Source organism: Sebastes fasciatus, chromosome 1 (genome assembly GCF_043250625.1).
Source record: "Sebastes fasciatus isolate fSebFas1 chromosome 1, fSebFas1.pri, whole genome shotgun sequence".
Taxonomy (NCBI): Eukaryota; Metazoa; Chordata; class Actinopteri; order Perciformes; family Sebastidae; genus Sebastes; species Sebastes fasciatus.
This window is the reverse complement of record NC_133795.1, coordinates 30154645-30176995: the sequence shown is the minus strand read 5'-3', so window position 1 is coordinate 30176995 and position 22351 is coordinate 30154645. Positions and strand designations below refer to the sequence as shown.

At 38.8% G+C, this 22351-nt stretch overlaps 1 protein-coding gene across 1 annotated transcript; it reads right to left on the bottom strand.

Annotated features, from left to right (window-relative positions):
- Positions 1–685: 685 nt before the first annotated feature.
- Positions 686–13563, bottom strand: fam210b (family with sequence similarity 210 member B). The gene is made up of 3 exons (XM_074642404.1): positions 12907–13563; positions 4920–5119; positions 686–1747 (listed from the first exon to the last, which is right to left on the bottom strand). The coding sequence occupies exons 1-3, from the start codon at positions 13390–13392 to the stop codon at positions 1531–1533; spliced, it is 903 nt and encodes a 300-aa protein (XP_074498505.1). The 5' UTR covers positions 13393–13563; the 3' UTR covers positions 686–1530.
- Between the last annotated feature and the right edge of the window lie 8788 nt (positions 13564–22351).

Here is a 22351-nt window from a genome sequence, read left to right as displayed (position 1 = left end):
TGGTCTCCACCAACTCCCGACGGAAATATCTGGCTCTTAAACTACTAAATGATCCACAGTGTTCATCAGCTAGTCTGTAATTGTACCTATCTGCAGTAGGGGTGTAAGAAAATATTGATACACTTGAAGATCACGATATGTTTTGTGATACTGTATCGATTCTCAAAAACACTAACGATTTGTAATTCATAGTTGACGTGCAAAGATTGGTGGCAGACAGTGGTTAATTTTGTGTTGTGTGTTGATGTTGCAGGGACTGTGATAAATGCGATTGCAGAAAAAGTAAACATTGTTACTCAGATTTTATGCATATGGTGGTGTGTTCTTTACACTACAACAGTTTCCTTAAAATTAGATTTTAAAAAATGTGTTTACATTATCTTAATACATTTAGATAGGTTAAAACATAACCCCTGTATCATCATACTTCTTGCAAATACACAGCCCTAATCTGTAGTTTGAAGGGTGAGGTTGAATGAGCTGAAAGTGTACTGCAGAGTCAGGTGATAATTCTCTGTGGGTTTGTCACTGCAAGCGACCCTACTTACGTTACACATAGTCATTTGATCCATTAATACAAAAATATTGATTATAGCAGCTTTAAACTAAAAAAGGGTAAAATAAAGTGGTCAAATATAACCTAATTGGCTGATGGTGGTATTTCATAACAAAACCACACCAAATATAAAAGAGAGCGTCCCTTTTAATAGTTAAATAGAGTCCATACAATCAGAAAAAAAAAAACCTGACAAACCAACATTCTTCATATGAACTACAATCAGCTTCACTCAGAGATTAATGTACTCGGCATTACTGCTTGGGCAGTGGCATTTGCTAGATTAAAGAATGAGAGGGAGAGAAGATCGAGAGGCAGGCACAGGGATATACAGAGTGGAAAATGGATGCCAGGAGAGGTGTTGAGGAGAAAAATAGCAGGGAAGCAAAACAACAGCAGAAAATACAAACAGAGCGTAGGAGAGTGTGAGCTAAGTGAGGATAGAGAGAGGAGCGAGGTAGGAGACAGAGAGAACCTGAATTATTCTGCTGATTCACACAACACCAGAACATGGCCTAGTCAGCTAACAGGGAACAGTGGAGGAGAGATCAGCTTTTTTCCACTTGTCCCCACGGGAAACCTTCACAGTATTAAGAGACAAACCCACCCACTCAAAGAGCTTAAAATCCCTGATCATACCTCTGATTGTAAATAAGTAAATTAGCTTTTTCAGCCTTTGTTTCTGTTTTTTGGAATGCACACATTGAAACATGACTCCAAATACAATTGTTTTTTCAGAGAGCCGTCACACTTCAGACTTTTTAATCCTACAATAACACAATTGAACACATTGATTCTACTGCAACTGGAACTGCAAATGTTTCACCTGAATTCACAATGGCAACTGAGAAAAGATGAGGCATTTCTATGTGAATGCAAATGAGTAAGGATATATGCAGGCGTTTTAATTATGGCTATTAACAGTCAGCATGTTTTGTTGCTTGATGAGGCAGCAGAGGAGTAGAGGAGGGTCATCAGGGTGCAGGTGTGGGTGGCTTAAATTGACCAGTCTTTCTGAAGTAGCGCACGATGAGAGGCACGGACACCAGAGTGATGCTGATGCGAACCGGAGCGAAGAGCTTGTGGATGGCGTAGGCCAAGACGAACGTGCTCGTCCCTGCTGCCATTTTAGACCGAACGACCGCCTCGCTGAAGCCCACTTTGCACAGCACGGCCGCCATATCGATCCCGCTGGGGAGACGGATGACACAGAAAACTGGTTAGAAGTACATAGAATTCACATGTTAGGCGATCACTCACACACTTTCTTCTTTCATTTTCTTGTATAAATGATTGGCAACAGACCATTACACACACACACACACAGATGTTTCAGGCTATAGCCTCCTCAGCGTCTGCGTGTGTGTGTTAACCAGGTATATCCATGATTATTTTTACCTCAACTCCACCCCTTAATTATCGCAATTCTTCAACACATTTTTCAAAATAATTATGACTTTCAACATGAGGAAGAAGGGAAAAACAAAACAAAAAAACACAACATGAAAAATTGAATAATTTCAAATGAAACAAAATAAATGTAAAATAAATCAATAGAAATCAATAAGAAAAATAAAGTTAATAATAAACAAAAGACATAAAATTAATTTAAACAAACAATAAAATAAAATATACATCCAACATTTTGAGAAATATAAGCACAATAATAATAATTAGGGCTGTATGATTTAAAAAAAAAATATATACTTGCAATTATTTTGACTGATATTGCAATTGTGATATGATTTCAAACATTAGAGGGAATGATCATTTTTACATCATTATTCTCATTTTCATTGAAAAACATTTAAATTATTATGGTGTTAATTTTGCGGGGATCTTAACCATGTTTTCTTTAGTCTGTAGAATATGATGTGTAGGCCAAGACATCTCTGCAGCACCACAATATTTAATTTAAAATAATATTTTGTCACACATTTCGCCTTTGACAAATATTGCGTCTCCTGCGATTTGAAAATTGTGGTAGATCATACTGTGATTAAGATACAATTTCAATTAATTGTGCAGCCATAATAATAAAAATAATAATTTAAAGACAACTTTTGGACATTCAGCAACTCAAAGAAAAATCAACATTTAAACTTGCAGGTGCTTTGGAGCCCAAAAAATCCTAAAAGTCCTGGCTGGTTGCATTCTCAAGGATTAAATATAAAGCAGGGTTCCTTCCTCCCTTGTGATTCTGCTGAAGCGGTTAGAAGTGCAAGTCACCTTTATCTCCACCAGAGGGAGCTGCGTTCAATAAAACATGTTGTATCACAGTTTATTTTGCTGCCTTTTGAACCCTTTGACATTAGCATAAGAAGCACTGCAATCTGAAGTGAAATCACACAAATCACAGAGGGCTTAACAGGCTGCATGTATCACTGCCTTTGTGAGACCGTTTTGTGTTGAGTTGAGTCGTGGCATTTTCATCTGAGCTATTCTGGGAGGGAAATATGTAAAGAATGTGGCTTAGAGCTGCTTCAATCAATACAGCATCTCTCTCCCTCTCTCACACATTAACAGCTTTGTTGCCATCAGCTTACACTGTAGTCAGCTAAATATAAGGGTCCATCTGCACCCTGACAACTATTTACCAGGCACACAGCGCTGCATTAGCAGGCCGCATGCCTGGGCTCTGTGGCCTCACCGTGATAATGCTCAACGGTTGTTACACACGGAGTCAGTTTTCAGTTCAGGGGTCATTATCGGCTACGGTGTATGAGAAAATGTCCACGCTGTCAGACAACCTCTGCCATGTCTGCCACTGTCTGTGTCACCATCAACAGGAGATTACACACAGTGCATAAGATAGTTTAATTTATAAATTCTGCATGTGTTGTTGTAAAGTTACAAGTCTAAAAGAAACGCTATGATGAGAAGATGGACTTATGTTTTATTCAGCATGATGTTAGTGTCTGTGTCTGTGTCTGACTCAGCCAGTAGTAGATTGTGGCTAGTAGCCAGGGCCGGTGTAATGTGGCTGACTGAGTGGACATTCTCAAGAGCCCGTACTTTGCTTTCTCTCTCACATAACGGATCCCATTTTCTGCCAATTTGCAGCAGACATTTTGCATTCCTCGATGTAGAAGCTGCCCACGGGTCAGTCATTTCCTGTGCACATCCTTTATAGGAAATGTTGCACTCGGATGCTCTCACCCTGCTAGATAATGTGTAATGATAAGTGATGTATAAGTATAAGTGATGTTTGATGCATTCCAGAGTTATTTTATATGCTGTCTGTTGTAGTCTTGCATTTTACTTTTTTGTAGTGCTCTTTCCCTTCAGCCTGCTTCATCTGCTTCATCTGCTTTTACTTCAGTCAGTTACATTTCCCAAAATACTTGTGAAAGTTTCAGAATAGGATGCCTTCAGCTGTAGGCTGTATACGATCAATGTGGACTATTATGATTTTGTCTTCAATAGAGGAATCTATCTTTCTCCTGCTGAGAATCAGTATATCTAGAAATATGCTCTTAGTCTTGGATACTTGAGGGAATAACTCAAAATGTGTTGTTTTGCCTTTCTGTCAAATTGTAGTCACACTTGACATATTGTGACTTTAGCAAAAATATTTATATTTAGGCAATCAAAGAGAGCAAGAAAATATTTGTTATGTTACAAAACAAGAACATGGGACCAGATAAGGTCAAGGTATACCCAACATGTTTTTTTTATAACAGTGTTTAGGTGTTTTAGGGTGGAGTTGGTTGATTTTGCACTTCAATAGAGTGCTACAGGAGTTATTACTTTTGCACTTCTGGTTCCCAAGTCAATGTTTTTTTTTTGAATGGGTTTTTAGTTAGATGTCTGAAATAAGATCTGTGGTTCACACAAGCTTGAGAGATTTTAACGTTTTGTTCTACGATATAAAATACATCAAGAAATTCCCCACTTGTGAATTTTGACGTGAATCACGCCGACTCGTCCGCCATTACAGCCTCGTTGTGTGTACTCACGCTCATGTGACCGTGGTGCAGTTTGTTTTTAGCCTTTTTACTTCTGTCAATTGCATTTATGCCTCAAAAATCATAAAAGTGGTGTTCATTTGTGGAGATTATCTTGCTGAACTAAACGTGTAAGTATCATAATTGTGTGTTTGCCACAGAGCTTATCTTCTGCAGTAATCCAAAACCCAATGGAAAAATCCCATTGGCTTTTTGCCAAGGGAACCAGGGCGATGCCAACTTCCTGGTTGGCCTACAAAGAAAAGTCATCCCTGGAGCACTTTATTCCTCATCTTCGTATTAAAAAAATGGGAATAAAGACTAAATAAAATACTCAATCCAGCTGCTAACAGGACCTACTATGTAGCCACTGGTCTCCCACCTGTAGAAAAAGCAATAATCTGATGTTTAGTCACCTGGATATGAGGAGGTAGAACATTCCCAGGGACATGAGGGAGATAGCGATGTGAAAGGAAACTCCCACCGCTCCATACTCCTTGAAGACTTGCTTTAGCTGCTGCGTCTTGTTTGGTTTTCCTCCCTCTGGCTCCGGCTCCCCCGGGGCCTTAGCTGTAGACGAGGAGATCGTAGACGCCTCCTTTAAATTCTGCTCACCCTGGACAAAAAAGAAGAGAGCAGAATTGGAGGGAGTGATCAGGACAAAATGAAACAGGAGAATGAAGTGAGAATCAATCCCTGGTGCTACAGGAAGCCGGGGAACAGAACGTGTCTGTGAGAAGACAGAATGTACGTCTAGACAAAAACAGAGGAGATAAGAATGACAAACAGGAAGTGGATTAAAATTGTGGGGATGGTTTCCACTTGGCATACAAAGTGGTGAAACTTTTCATGTTAGTATTCCAAAAGCTCCCTCAAACTACAAAACTGACAAGCTCCGAGATGGATTTTTTTGGATTTAAACACGCAAGGCAGAGAAGTTCAAACAACCAACCAATTATTTCCTTTAATATCCACTTGACATGAGTTGACAGTGTTTGTTAGGTGTTGGTATGAGTGTTGACACAGAAGCCTGACATCAATTTGGTTACTCTTATTGACAAGACTTAATTAATAGTAGGGCTGTCAATCGATTAAAATAGTTAATCGTGATTAATCGCAGGAGATTTGTCAAGTATTTAATACTCTTATCAACATGGGAGTGGGAAAATATGCTTGCTTTATGCAAATGTGTATATGTATTTATTATTGAAAATCAATTAACAACACAAAACAATGAAATATTGTCCAGAAACCCTCACAGGTTGCATTTAGCATAAAAAATATGCATCAAAGTCAAGCCCAACAGGCAACAACAGCTGTCAGTGTGTTGACTTGACTATGACTTGCCTCAAACTGCATGTTGGTATCATACAGTGTGCATGTCTGTAAAAGGGAGACTCATGGGTACCCATAGAACCCATTTTCATTCACATATCATGAGGTGGTAGGCACAAGTTAAGGTGTAAGTAGCCTAAGTTTGGAGCGTTACTTAGCCTCCTTTGTGATGAGCTAGACATGGTTGGTACCAATGGATTCCTGAGGTTTTTTTTGTAGTTTCATATGATGCGAGTATCTTCTCTCTAGCTTTAAAACTGAGCCTGCTACAACATAAAAAACGCAAATACAAGAAATTAGTGGCGTTAACTTTGACAGCCCTAATTAATAGCTTTACATGTGCAATATGTAGAAATTTCAATGACCTTTGACCTTAAAAGTAATTGACACTACAATATCCCATTACACAATTTTTTAAAAAACAAATACCAAAATTGCAGCAATGTTTTTTTCTTTAAATCAAGTCCAGAATTTCCTTTTCCTGATGTTCTACAGAATCACCAAACAAAGATGTGTGTTATGGAGACATTTTGTTCAAACTGACCTAAAACAAAAATGTTTGTTTTAGGTAAGATAGAGAAATATATGCATCATCAAAATATAGAAGACAAACTGTGTGCTGCAAGTGCGCGTCATCTAGTTCAAAGTTGAGGTCATACAAGTAGGTCTAACAAAGCCTGAACTTTTACAAGCTGAGTCATCTGATTAAACACAGGCTGGTGCTGCTACTGTGTGCTTTAGTAATTCACATTATTACTTACCCTTTCACACAGTCACGCGTACCAAGTCAGTCACATTCTCTCTTTACAAACACACGCACAAAGGGCCTCTCATACGTGCACAAACACACACATTACTCCGTTTGTGACCTCCAGACACACCACTCTCCAAGATGAACAAGCCCCAGACACAACCCAGCCGTCGTCTGACATGTAGCAGAGAGCAGGCAGGTCACTCCGGAGTGTGCTGGCAGGAAAACCGATTAGTGAACTACAACACACTCAACAACAATAAGACAACAGACTGCAGCGGAGCACTGGTGGTGGAGACGTGACTCACAGAGCAGCTAGGGAAGCAGGAGTTTAAAAAGAGAGAGAGGAGCCTGCAGTATGTTGACAGTACAGCATGTTAAATAAACATAATCCTCCCACTAACTAAAGCCTCAAGGGCTGCATTTTACTACGGCTGTCAGGCTTAATGCAGCAGAACCTGTAGCTCTTACACAGAAATGAAAGACTTTTTATAATTTGAAAGAAATGGATTTAAAAGCGTTGTGGTCATTTGGCTTAAAATTGTTGTCATATGTGAAAACCTTTCATCATATCCCCCCCTCAAAACCTAATTATCATTTTGATTTGGTTTAATATAGGGCTGTCGTGGTGAAGGAATTATTGCCTTTTTTTAATGCAAATTACTTCATTGATCCTGATTTTAGTGCAACATTAATAAGCTTTTTGATATGTGATTATTCCATATATTGTTGCTTTTTAAATGACAGTTTTAATACTAATTAAATACTTGTTTATTGTTAAATGCAGAACACAGAAGGGCAATGAAGCGCAGAGTTTTTTCAGCTGAGAAGCTTTGGTTGCATCTGGTTGCTAAGGTACAAAATAACCGCAGAAGTTAAAATGTTGGCACAAGGCAGAGTGCTTGCTCTGAATGAAGGGAAGGCCGAACCAAGTAGGGAGAGAGAGGACAGACCCGCCAGTCTGTGTATTAATTTCTCCTCCATTGTTGGTGTTGTTGTGGTAGCCTACATGTAGAGTATGACGATTGCTCTTTGTGGTATTTGTCCCGCCCCTCCTCCATTGTGATTGGACGGCTGGCAAAGAATTCAAAAGAAAAAAACGTGAACATAGTGGTTGTGGCTGTTTCTTGCCATCCCGTGTGGTTGGCTTGTCAACAGTGCAGTATTGCAATATTGCGGTTATTGTGAAAGCCCTAGTTTAATACTGGTTTCTCAGGTACTCATTTCGTCAGTGCTGCACCATAAACCAAAGACAAGTTCAACTTTAAAAATGTGTTACTTGAATGTTCTTTTACGAATTTAGGTATTAAAAGGGACCCAACAGAACTAATTGACATTAGTGTAAATTGGGTCATAATGAAGATAATCCAGAATTACAGATCATGAAAGCACAATACAGTGGGAGTTAGAAGAAAAAACAAAAGTGAATCACATAGAGATGCAGCATTCTTGACTATTTCAGCCCAGAGAGAGCAATCCAGCGGTAGCCCTGTGTTTAAATAAAAGTATGACTTCAGTCAGGAAATATTTGACCAAAGTATACAAGAAGACCAAGAGTCTGCATTCAGAGTTAAATTTAATACAGTTTGTACGCAGTGCTATGGACATCGGGGGGAAATAATTTCAGCTTAATTGTCTACAATTTACTTTTTATTTGATGATGAGGGCTGTTAAACTGAAATTGAAACAGTAAAAAGGACAGCTGACAGGAGGACATTGTGTCCAGTGGTTCCATCGGAAGCAAAGTTATTCTAATATTTTTTCTGCCGAGAGGAAACAATCCCTCCCTGAGAAAACAGGAAGTAGCTCGGGCATGTTAATGGATCTATTATTAGACAAAATATTGACACTTGGCCTACAAAGCTGAGCCAAGATAGAAAATACAACGAATACCACAGCGACCTCTTTAACAGGCAGTTTGTTATTATAATAGACTATCAAGTCAAGGTCAACTTGAGTAGTGATGAGGACAAAACGTAGGCTGATGGAAGATGTGATTATGAACATACTTTTCTTGATAATTCATCAGGCAGAAATGTGCAGATGAAAGAATACTAGAGGTGGGACTCACCAGAGGCCCCGCGGTACGATATTATCACGATAATTAAGTCACGATATGATCTTATTGAGATTTTAAACATTTTGCGATATGCTGAGTATTGCATTAAGGTATATTGCGATTTATTGCTTTTACAGTTAGTTTTCACTCACATACTTGAGGTCAGAGGTCAAGGGACCCCTTTGAAAATGGCTGAGCCAGTTTTTCCTCGCCATAATTTGGTGTAACTTTGGAGCATTATTTAGCATTCTTCCCGACAAGCTACCACGACATGGTGCCAATCAATTCCTTAGGTTTTCTAGCTTCTTATGATACCAGTATCTTCACTCTAGCTTTAAGGCTGAGATCGCTACGACCTCTGAAAGACCGAATAATGGCCAGGCCCGTCGTCGGATTGTTAAGACTTTAATAATTTATATAATAAAAGATCGATACTTGAGGTCCGCGTATCGATACAATATTGCCACCCCAAATACCGTGATACTATACTGTATCGATTTTTTCTTTCCCCCACCCCTATAGAATACAGAAATGACGATAATATGCATTAAAAGAGTAACTTTATGTCTTTATGAAAAATAATCAGCTGGATACAGTTCAAGCATGCAGCTCAAATATAAAACAAATAGGACTTCTGTACATGTAATACTCTCTAAAGGGGCTAAAGGGTTGAAGGACTGCACTGAAATGTGCTAAGTTTCAAATATGTATAACGGCATATTTATTGCACAGAACTCGTCCATTGATTTGAAGTTTGGTAAATTGATTTGCAACTTCTACGTGTTCAACAAAAAGTGCTGCGTACATTCACTGCCCTGTGCGATATTTGGCCTAACGTACAGTAACTTTCATTTATATCCTTCTACGCCTTTTTTTTGTTGCTGCGCTGACATTGTGCTTGCTTCAGACAGTCTTCCTTTGTAGGCCTGACTCAGACAATTAATCAAGAGGACAAAAACAATGAAGAAAGGATAAGGGAACAGGATCTTTTCTCTTCACTGCAATTTGTCTTTCTAAATTTTGTCCCAAGCCCCCTGGATGAAGCCATGGTCTTGGTGACGTAAACACTGTCCTGCCAACAATGGACAATAGAGAGACCAGAGTGGGCGAGGGAGCAGGCCTTTTGCCTCTCGGGCCGAGCTAAAAGTAAAGGCAGGCAGCAGTGTGGGAGGGTCATGTGAGCGAGCGGCCAAAGGGAGTTGTGCCAGGGAGGGTGTATGGGAGGGGAACAGTGGTACTGCTGTGTCTGATAACAGCTTTTCAGGGACATGAAAACACATACAAAGTCACAGTGGCATGCAAACACAGACCAAGACACACTCACATGCATACACAGACAGAGCCGGAGGGAAATGGTAAAGTGGTGAGTCCCTCCTCTTAAGAGGCTCAAGCAGAAGCTAAAACGTGACTAAGCGTTTGTTCTTGATAAGATAAAGTCAAACTGAAGCAGCAGGCTGTGTTCTGCAGCATAACCGTCTAATTTATTGTGTCATTAAATGGGAACATCAAAGTCTGTTTTACAGGTTTTGCACATGTGAAAAAGTTGTATAAAGCCTTTTGTGGCTGCAGAGGGAGCTGCACGAATTGCCTCAGGTGATGTCACTTGAGTTGGTGTCGGTTGGGTCTGGAGACTACAGGTTTGAAAATTAAAAAAAATCGGAGGTGAGCTTATCAGACTTGTGTGCCCGCTCCTCATCTCTGCTTGAGGTTAGCGGTTCGAGGCTACATTAGCTGCTACTAGTGTAACACACCTGAATCTCCGACCAAACTGTCAGCGGTTGAGATGCATTGTGGGTAATATACACGCCAGGATTTGACAAGGAAGAACAGTGCGTGGAATAAAAAAATATCGATGTACGTTATCTCTGGTGCATCAATTTTGATCACTTTTTTAAACTGTCCATTGTAAGTCCAATAATGTCAGAGAGTGCAATGCTAAATTGTGCTCTTTAAGGGACCCAGACTCTTTGCAAGAGAGAGAATCCACCTGAATCCAGTTTGCCCACTCTATAAAATGTGCAGTATGGTAATTTGGCTGCTTGCTTGCAAAGAGTGAGGATTTTATCAATAGTTACATGAGAAGTGCATATCGAAAAGAAGATGCATTTTCGCTATAAAACTATTTTTGGATTACAGTTAGACTTATGACCTTCTCTTCAAACCTTTCGGTTCTTTATGTTTTGGTTTTCCTGTAAAAGAATCGATTCATATCATGAATTGTCCCCACGCTTGGAAAAATAATCTAGATTTTAATTCTTTGGCCACATTGCTAAACCCTATATCTCAAACATATCTTCAGCCTTTATGTACTGCAATGTCTTGTTAATTGTTGTCCAACATCAGCGTCAATATGGTCTCTACAGTAAGCGGATATCAGTATCAGTATACATCAGTCTTGTCCTAAATGAAATGTTCACTATTTGCAAGCAAGAGCACCCACCCTCCTCTAGCACCACCCTTGACCTCTGACCTCAAGATATGTGAATGTAAATGGGTTCTATGGGTAGCCACGAGTCTCCCCTTTACAGACATGCCCACTTTATGATAATCACATGCAATTTTGGGTAAGTCATAGTCTGACAGCTGTTGTTTAATGATTTGAACATGTTTTATGCTAAATGCAGTACCTGTGAGGGTTTCTGACAATATTTGTCATTGTTTTGTGTTGTTTAGTTGATTTCCAGTTATATATATATATATATATATGCCCACTCCCATGTTGATAAGTGTATTAAATACTTGACAAATCTCTCTTTAAGGTACATTTTGAACAGATCAAAAATATGTGATTAATTTGGGATTAATTGAATATTTTAATCTACTGACAGCCCTACTAATTAGCAAATGTTGGCATGCTTATGGTGATGGTGAGCATGGCAAACATTAGACCTGCTGAACATCAGCCTGTTAGCATTGTCACTGTGAGCATGCTGGTGTTAGCATTTAGCTCAAAGCAACACTGGGCCTAAGGACAACCTCTCACAGAGCTGCTCACATGGGTGTGTATAGCCTCTTAGTCTTGTGTAATTATCCAACATAATAATTATATAATTCAGAGCAAATGACCTCAAACTCAAAGCCTGCATAACACTGTACGGAGTGCACAGTAGAGACATCTTTATATCTACTGCTGTTTCACAAGGTGTTGACTCACCACTAAAAGAGGACACACCAAAGTGCTGACTTTTGTGTGTCCTCTGACGTGTTATTCAAATTAAATGGGGTTTGGACAAAGTGACTAATTCTTACCATGACTCTCTATATACAGTAAAAGGACCCAGAATTAGTTTGCAGAGTCAGGTGTCTAGATAGATAGATAGATAGATAGTAACGTTATTGATCCCGAGGGAAATTCAAGTTTCCAGCATCACAGTTCCATAGTGCAAAACATGTTAGTAAAAAGGCAGTAAAAAAAGTTAGTAGTGTAAAGTACAAACAAATATACCAGATATAAAAATACAAGGAGATGAAGAAAACTGTTAAAAGTGAATATAGTGCAGGGTAACAGATGTGATACAGGACTATTAAAAAAGTGAATATAGTGCAGAAGAGACTGTTAAAAGTGAATATAGTGCAGGGTAACTCCAGTATCTTAGTCTATGAAAGTGCACTGTGTGCATCATTATGTCTGTGAGCCTGTTGAACAGTGAGTCAGCATGTTGCTCTCTCTCTCTCAACTCTAAAATAACACTTATCAGATCCACGTTGTGAAGACGGATCAATTATGCATGGAGTGCTGTGAATTTCCTGCAAATGTAGACAGCCCACACACAGCTGTAGCACGTCATGTGGTGTTGTATAACAAGCATGCCTGCTTTACAGGATCACTGAGGAGGAGGCCCAGGCAGCCAGGCGGGCAGGCAGGCAAGCAGGCAGGAGGGCAGACAGATAGACAGACAGACAGACAGACAGACAGGCAGACAGACAGGCACGCTGGCAGACAGACAGACAGGCAGACAGACAGGCAGACAGCCAGGCAGACAGACAGGCATGCAGGCAGACAGACAGACAGGCAGACAGCCAGGCAGACAGGCAGGCACGCTGGCAGACAGACAGGCAGGCAGCCAAGCAAGCAGGCAAGCAGGCAGCTTTATGCATATTTCATGGTTTTGAGTTCAATCCGGGCACCACTGGGACACAAAAGGGGTTTTCCCTCCACCACCAGTGGAAAACTCTGTGTGACACAGACTGGAAACATGTGCGCTCTTATTAACTTGGCTACTGGGGTTATAGACAAACGCTGACTAGTTTAAATTACCCCTTTGTTGTTGTTAGCAGTCTCCTCCTCGCTCTTCCTCGTGGATAAGCCTCTGGTCTGCATTGTCCCCGTGGAGAAAGAGAAGAGTGGACTGTAAACCCCCCAGCAGTCACCTGTAAACAAACCATAACCCACTTTCTGTCCTCCTCTGCTGCCAAGCTGCGTGATAACATCTACATGACCGCCTTCACTCTGCACGCGTCTGGAGAGATTCACCGCTATAGTAGACACCCGGTGGAAAGCACACGCTGAGTGGACAGGTTGCCGGTCCGGTTGTTGTTGTTGTTGTTTCTCCAGGTGCACAAGAGATACGCAGAAACGCCGGTAACTCTGGTAACGCAGCAACGCGTAACCTTTGTTGCGTAACGTCATGGAGACGTCCCTCAGTCTGTCTGCTCTGACCTGCTGCTCCAGAAACGAGCCGGTGGACCTGAAAGCCTGATCCAGAGCCGCTGCAGACAGCCTCCCAGAGCGGCACAGGAACATGGTGTCGACGACCGCCCCGGAACCAGCTTTATTAAGCCTCCGAGACAAAAAAAACAATCAAATAAAAGCGAGTAAAATCGTCCAGAGGAACTAATTGTGAGTGTTACGTAGCTGTAACCATGCTGTCCTGTTGAACCTCCTGCCTCCCTCCGCTCCTCTTGTTGACCGATTATCACCCACAGCCAATGAGAGCTGACGCGCAATCGCAGATAGTAGGAAGAGAAGGGAGGGGGTATTTAAAGGTGTAAACGTGGTAACTCCTACTATTCAGTTATGTCATGAAACGTCTCTGGAGGTGGAGCTGAATTAATCTAATGCATGTGTGTGGTTTTTTTTTTTTTGTTTTTTTTAAAGCCAGGCAACTGTGTTTCAAGTACTATTTTAATAAGTAATGATTCTCTGCAGGTCCAGAGATGCCAAAGCCCATGGGCTTTGGGTATCGGGCATTTTTTTACGACATGTTATGCTATTAGATTTTTGACAATTTTAATGACATACTATACTACTTTATGACATAGTATGTATTTTTTTATGGCATACTATACTACGACTAAGATATTTTTCATGGTATACTATACTATGACCTTTTGACATTTTTATGGTATACTATACTATGACTTTTTTTATAGTATGACATTTTTATGACATTTGTATGACATACTAGACTAAGAATTTTTATGGCATTTTTATGACCGACTATACTGTCTTTTTTATGACATAATATATGATGACCTTTTTGAAATTTTTTATGACTACTATATCATTAACTTATTTATTACACACTATACTATGACTATACTTTTTTATGATATAGTAAGGTATGTATTTTTTTATGGCATACTATACTATGACTTTTTGACATTTTTATGGAATACTATACTCTGAATTTTTATGGCATTTTTTATGACAGATTATAGTATGACATTTTTTATGACTTTTTTTTCGACATACTATACTATGAGTTTTTCGACATACTAGGCGGTTGACTCACTAGATAAAATGTGTAAAGTTCAGTACAAATTTTATCTTTTGGCAGTGTTTATTATTATTATTTATTTATTATTATTATTATTATTATTATTATTATTATTATTATTATTATTATCTTCCATGTCAGGTTACAGGTTGAGTCTTGAATATTGCTCCAGTTGTCCTCTCTGTCAGAGCAGATTGTAATATGATGTAAGATGAACCGATCCAAGCTCCACAATCCAAGCAAATACTTTATTCATTAACTTATTCCAACCAGGTTATATCACCGATCCGACTTCTTCCGTCCCGATACCGATAGCGATACCTAGGCTTTGGGTATCAGCCGATACCGAGTACCGATACGATACCAGTGTTTAACTAGAAAAAGCATTTCCTGCTGAAAATGCGTGTGAATGCTGACAGCTGAAATTGATTGCAAAGCATTGCTGAAAATGCAGAAATGTGAAATGACTTGCCTAAAAATGTTAAAGCTCAAATGCATTGCACTGCACTGCTGAAAACCCTAGGAGATGAAATGTACAACTGGCAGAGTTGGAAGCTGAACTGCATTAGCTAAAGAAGCTAAGAGCTGTAATACATTGCTAGAAAAGCTCGAAGCTAAACTGTAATAATGTCAAAAGTGGTAAATTTGAATTTTCCTGAATAGGCGGAAAGAAGAAATGCTTTTTATTTATATCAGACAGATGAACTGCATTGCTAAACACAAACAGAGACAAAGACACAGAGAGAGAGAGTAGTATTTGGGTGAAATAAACCTTTAAAACTATAAGTGCTTGGACAGAAATAGTATTTTCACTGATTGAACCTTTAAAATCTATAAGTTGTTACACAGAAAGTGGTATTTGGGTGGAAAGTAGCAGTTGTAGTTGTAGTAATAGTAGTAGTAGTAGTAGTAGTAGTAGTAGAAAGAGCAGGAGCAGTAGTAGTAGTAGTAGTATTAGTAGCAGCAGCAGCAGCAACAGTAGTAGTATTAGTAGTAGTTGTAGTAGTAGCATCAGCTAGAACTTTTAAAACTGTAAGTCGTTAGACAAAATATAGTAGATAGAGTTACTCTATAGAGATTTTTGTGTGTGTGCGTGCGTGCGTGCGTGCGTGCGTGCGTGCGTGCGTGTGTGTGTGTGTGTGTGTGAGAGAGAGACAGAGGTACTTTTAAATCAGAGAGGCAGAGACTGATCAGACAGACAGTAACTGTATAGACTTAAATAGAAATGAAACTTGTAGAGTTAAAAAGAGCTTGAGAGCAATGCACCAATCAGAGACAGGCAGAGACTGATGGAGCTCTAATCAGCCAATCATAGACACCTGTTTGTGTCTGAAAGTGCTGAGTCATGGTTGGGAATGACTGGTGAAAACACAGAGAAGGTACTACCTGAAAAAGACTCCCTCAGTTAAAAACTACCAGTTGTATAGCTGAAATCTCTTCAGTTTGAGCACCTCAAGACTTTGATAAAGATGTTGACGTGTCATTTGTGTGGATAAAGTTAAAAATGACTGATATAAGACAGTTTAAAAAGTCTCCACAGTTGAGTTTTTGTTCCAGACTTTTAGAGGTGAATTAACATTGCAGCGGATGAGAGAGAGGAAGGGATCTCTTAATGCTTTGAAGGAGATAAATCCCACACTGTAAGACATATTGCTTAAATGGGCACATCATCTGAAAGAAGACAAAAAATACCTACGTTTTGATGTATTAATTGTGTATGAGGAGTGGACGTTGTGGGCTAGGGAGCAATTTGTTCGGATAATTTTCAAAAGATTTTTAAGCTCTGCTCCACTCTAACGATGATGTCACGTGCTCTAGCCCTTAACGATCCACGCAATACACACCCAAATTTCATAAAACGTAAACTGCGATAAATTAAAAACTGTAAAAGTTATCAAAAAGCTGAATCATAGATTAATAGTTCAAAGACTTGTAACCCGTTTAAAGTTTGAATGAAGTCTGTAGGTGAAAGTATGCGGAAGCAGTAGCATTTCAAAGTGGAGTAGGTTTAAGAGGATTTGAAGATTTTCTCCATTGAGTTACATTGGGAAAAAAAATTGTAAAAAGCTTAATATTTTAAAAAGTATAAATAGTTGAAACAAGTCAAGATATAGCAGTAATGTCCTTAAAGAGCTGAATATTTTGATAGTTGAACGGTTTCTGTAGCTGAAAGTATGCGGGACTAGTTAAAGGCCAAAAAAACGTACGGAAGAAATAGTTGATTGAAGAAGTTGAATAAACCTTAAAAGAACAATGCTGGGAATGCTGAATCACCATTCTCACAATGAATAAGCTGTATGCTTCACTTTGTGGAAGTGACTGGGATCATTCTTTTTTATGTGTAAGGCAACATCAGGCCTGACTTAAATATTTCCTTCCTAACTTTGTCAAACAAAATGTAACAAATAAAAACATAGATAGAAATTTACTGAATTGTTATATCTTATAAAATTAATAAATTGTACTCCAGGAATCTTCAAAATTAACATGAATTACAATTCAGGTGTAAACCGTTTCAATGCAGCAACAAATTGGTCAAAACATAAACGGGAATTAAAATTCCAGTATATAATGTGCATAGTGTACAAACATAGAAGTGAATTTAATAGATCCATTGTGACAGATATCCGATCCAGCTATATGGGTCAGTTTCGTCCCGATATCGGATCCAGTATCGTTGCATCCCTATCTGTCTCTATAGGATTATTCTCCATGTCAAGTAGAGCAGGTTGAGTCTTGAATATTGCTCCAGTTGTCCTCTCTGTCAGAGCAGATTAAGAGATGAACCGATCCAAGCTCCACAGTCCAAGCAATTCCTTTATTCATTAATTTATTCCACCCAGGTTATATTCAAACATGCTGTTTTGTTTTTTACAGTAAAGACCAGATGAGGAGGAAGCAGGTCAGAGATGGAAGGTAAAAGATATCAAAAGTTAAACAATCAAAAGGAAAGAATTACAAATGACAAAATGTAAATGTATGAGCGCGCTGAAGGTAAAACAAAGATATCAGCAAATTAAAACAACACAATTACACATAATTCTTATGATAAACAATACAGAATATCATACTTTTCACTGTTGGCGCTTACCTGTGTTTTTTGGATGTTACTGTATGTTATGGGGAGATATGACTGTTCAACCATCAGAAAGAAAAGATATCAAAAATAATTTGAAACCGTTACCTTGATGTTTTAAAGCCGTCTACATCTCACTTGAAAAAATAATTAATCAAACTTTGTATTCTTTCCCTTAACTTTTTCTGTCTTATCTCCTCTTCTGATTGAGAAAGTATTTAGACATTTTACTAGCACTACCACACTATAAAAAAACATAATCACAAGTAAATGTCCTGTATTCATAATTAGAAGTACATTAAAAAAATGTATCACAATATACTTGAAAAGTAAGTAAAAGTATTCATTAGACTACAGAATAGCCCCTGTCAGTGTTAAATTATATAAATTGGTTATTACTTCGGTATTACTGCAGCATTTTATTATTTAAACTGGTTGAGGTGGAACTAGATAACTTTATATACTGTTGTTTAATCTATAAAAATGCATCGTAAGTTGGAAGATGATCATGTTTTGTATGTAAACTCTCGATCTTCAAATCAACTCTAGCTGTCAAATAAAGAGTAGAGTAAAAAAGTACATATCCCTCTGCAATGTAATGGAGAAGAAGTTTAAAGAAGCATAAAATGGAAATGGTCAAGTGAAGTACCTTAAAATTGAGGTTACTTTCCTTTATGTTTCTCATGTAAATTTGCATGCCTGTGCAAAACCAGACAGAAGTGTTAACAAAAGTCCAACCTCAAAAGGAAGTAGTGGAAAGTACAAGATACAAAATAACTCTTTCATCATCATCATCATTCATGTCAGAGGTTGCAGAATCATGTCGCTGATAAAACTTTCCTGGCTGCGACATTTACAATTATCTCTTAAACACACATTACAGTTTGAAATGCATCAACACAGAGACAGTAGAAGGCAGAGAAAAAGCAGCGAGAGTGAGTAGGAGGTGAGATAAAGAAGAGGGTGGGATGTTTGGCAGGAAGCCACGAAAAACGGCCCACAGTCAGCGCAGCAACTGAGCCTCTGACCTTTTCTCACAAAGCCACAAGATCAACATGTGGGCTGATTTAAAATAGCTATTACTTTTAAACCCCCTCTTCATATTTGTGGTTTGGTGAAATATCCTTTTATTAGTTAAACAATGAAACATGAATTTGCCAGTAGGGGGACATCACTGAGTGTTACAACGCAAGTTAGATGTACTGTTAATGTGAACTTCTATCGCCTCCCACAGCCAGAAAGGCGGGGAAGACGTTCACCCGAGTTCCTTATCTGTGATAACAGTTGAAGGTCGTACAGTCACAGAGAATAAAATGGAAAAGTTGACTGTAATATTCCACCGAAAAATGTAATATCTTTGGTCAGAATTAATATCTTTACACCTTAATGAAGATCACGTGGGTGTAAAGGTTCAGATGAGGCTTGCAGAAAGTTAAAGGTGCTAAGTTCAATATGCAGAGCATTAATATAGCATCAAACAACTATTTGCTATAGAGCATAAACCTGTCGTGAGCATTTGCTCAACTACACTATACTACTACTATGACTTTTCATGGCATACTATACTGCGACTTTTTAATAACATTTTTATGGCATACTAAATTATGCAATTTCTATGACTGGTATACTATACTATGACATTTTTTATGTCACACGATATCATTAAATTCTTTGTGGCATACTATACTGTGACTTTTTATACCATACTAAATTATGACTTTTTCACATATTTGCAGACGACACAACGGTCATCAGCCTCATATCGGCATACAGACGGGAGGTTAGAACAGCTGGCCATCTGGTGTGGTCAGAACAATCGGGAGCTGAACACGCTCAAAACTGTGGAAATGACCGTAGACTTAGAATGTATTTTTTTATGGCATACTATACTATGACTAAGATATTTTTCATGGTATACTATACTATGACTTTTTTTTGACATTTTTATGACATACTACAATATTAATTTTTATGGCATACTATACTCTGAATTTTTTTGGCATTTTTTATGACATACTATACTATGACTTTTTTTCAACGTGCTATATTACGACTTTTTTATGACTTTTTTGACGTACTATACAATGACTTTTTTACGACGTGCTATGCTATGACTATTTTATGATTCCTTTTTTGACATACTATACTGTGACTTTTTTTCAACATACTATACTATGACTGTTTCGACATAATACTGTATACTGTGACTTTTTATGATTTTTTTCGACTTACCATACAATGACTTTTTGTGATTTTTTTCAACATGATATACTATGACTTTTTTTCCGTCATACTATACTATGTCTTTTTTTTCGACATACTATACCATGACTTTTTTTCAGACATACTATACTATGACTTTAATGATTTTTCCGACACTGTATGATAACTTTTTTTCGACATACTATACAAATTTTTTTAGACAAACTAAATGCCTTTTACAATTTTTTTTCTACACTGTATAATGACATTTTTCGTCATACTGTACGATGACCTTTTTTCGACAGACTAAACTAAGACTTTTTTCTACTTTTTTTGACATAATATACTATGACATTTTTCATGACATATACACTGACACTCATGCCTGAGAGAGAGTAACTGACTTCAATCTGAGTGTAAATCCCTCAATCGATAGGCTTTTATCAGAGGTCAGACAGACAGACATCAACTTGCTCTACTTAGACATCTTAAATTCACGTCAAATAGGACACTGAAGCCCAGTTAAGTCCAACAGATCCTGGGAACCGGGCAGACGTTCTGACCCACTGAGTCATCCCACCATCCGTTCTTTATGTGCAGTCTTCTATCCGTCTTTTCACAAGCTGGCAGGACGGTCAATAGTTGTGGCTTCCTCCCAGCACTGGCTCACTTTCAGGCAGGCCATCCACCCTTCATTTGCATGTCGTCTTTATTTCATCAGTGCAAACATCCATTCTTTCCACCCATCCCTCCATCATGGCGGTCAGTGTCTAAGCAACGCCTGGAATCGGTTCATTTTCCTACTTTATCCTCCACACCCCCGACTGCTCCTCAGTGCCGTCTATCATCATCCCTCCATTTATGTGTCCGGCAGAGTGGTCAGTATGCGTCTGTATGCTCTTTCTGGCACTGATCCACTTCGCCCTTCAGTGAAGAGAGGACTGAAGGACTGGGACCTGAGCCAGCTGGCCTGAACTCAGTGTCGCTCAGGCACAATAGCCAGGCCACGCAGAGGAGGTCAATGCAGTCTGGATCATGTGTTTTCAGCACCATTGTGCTCCTCTGTCTATATGCCTAAGACATACTGAGGGAGGCTCACATAAAAGGGTGATTTCTTTATAACGTTTGCTCAAGACACGTCGAGGACTGTAACTCAATGTAGATGTTTGACAAATTAGGTAATGTTTTTAAATCCCTGATCTAACATATTAGCCCGTAAGTGCTGTTTAATGACGGCCTAATGTACTGTAAATACTGATAAGCTTCTCCATAAAAGACAGACAACTATATCAGTGTCAAAAGCTCACTCCCTTAAAATCAACAGCAATGAAAGGGATGAATACACAACCATGGTAGCCAGTGGGTGTTTTTTTTTTCCATGTGAGCTGTCCCTGAAGAAAATCTGAAAGTGGAGAAAGTACAATTAAATTGCATAAAAAAAAAGGTTCCTCAAAATGTGGCTCACGGTGAACTTTAAGAAACATAAAATACACTATTGCTTTTCTAACCTGTCTTCTTTACTTGTCTCTCTAACCCGACTGTTATGTGTCTGAAAAATGACTGCTGGGTTCAGCCTGTAGAAATATTGACCCCGCTGACCCGCAGCCAGTGAAAGAGGGGAAGTTCAGAAAAAACGAGAGAGGGAAAAAAAGACACAGAGCATCATTGAAGGAAGCAGTTGATGCCGGGCCAAGACCCTGACAGCTGTGTGGTGAAGGACGGTCCAGCCTCGGCCTGCTGCAGAACAGAAATGAGCTGTAGAAGTAGGACAGGGAAAGCAGACGGGTTAGATAAATTGTTAATAACCTTCATACGGCATGGAAACGTGAGCTGCACACAGCATAGTCATCTGACTTCGACAATTAAGTTTCTGAATACAGTTTTCAAGAAAATAACGGTGCTTTTAAAAGATGAGTACTAGTTTTTCTCACCATGCGAGTGATGCATCCACTTTTCATGGTGACAACTATGCACTTAAAGGTCTTATTGATAACATTTTTATGAAGACTAATATTTTTTTTTTTAAATAATACATCTACAGAGCCTTTAGAAAGGTGCCGAATAAAAGTATGGCTTTTCCTGAAAATTATGATTATGATTGTAAATGAATCATTTAAAAGGGACTTTATGTCAGTTTTACATGTATAAACATTCTTTAATCATTTTTTTATTACCAATGTGTGAACAGGTTGTAATTTAATCTAAAAAATTAGACCTTCCATGACTTTCTGGGTTTCTCCTATCAGCCAGTAGACTGCTTTTAATGTGAAGAATGCAGGATGTTTTTCTGGGAAAATCCAACAGATGTGGCATCATGCGCATGTGCATGTTCGGTTAGAAATGGAGTCCGCTAATGCCAACAAACGACAAGCCCCCACCACAACTCAGACTCCAACACAAAACACCCAAAGTTACATCTTGTGAAGCCTGATGTCCGGGGGAAAACTAGGATCAACATCGGCTGGGCCTTCGATTTATGGAGGGACCTTAGTTTGGTTTTGGGTATCAAAACAGACCCCGAGCTGGCAAAATCCCTATTGTTAAGCAATTTCTGATCCTTACATATAGCCCCTTTAAAAATGTTGGCGGGTCCAAAATGAATGTTTTGTTTATCTCTGAGAAAAATATCTGACGTTTGGTTCCCATTTCTAACATGGCTTGGGAGATAACAGTAAAACGACGTTGGTATCTCTGTGTCGTCAGTT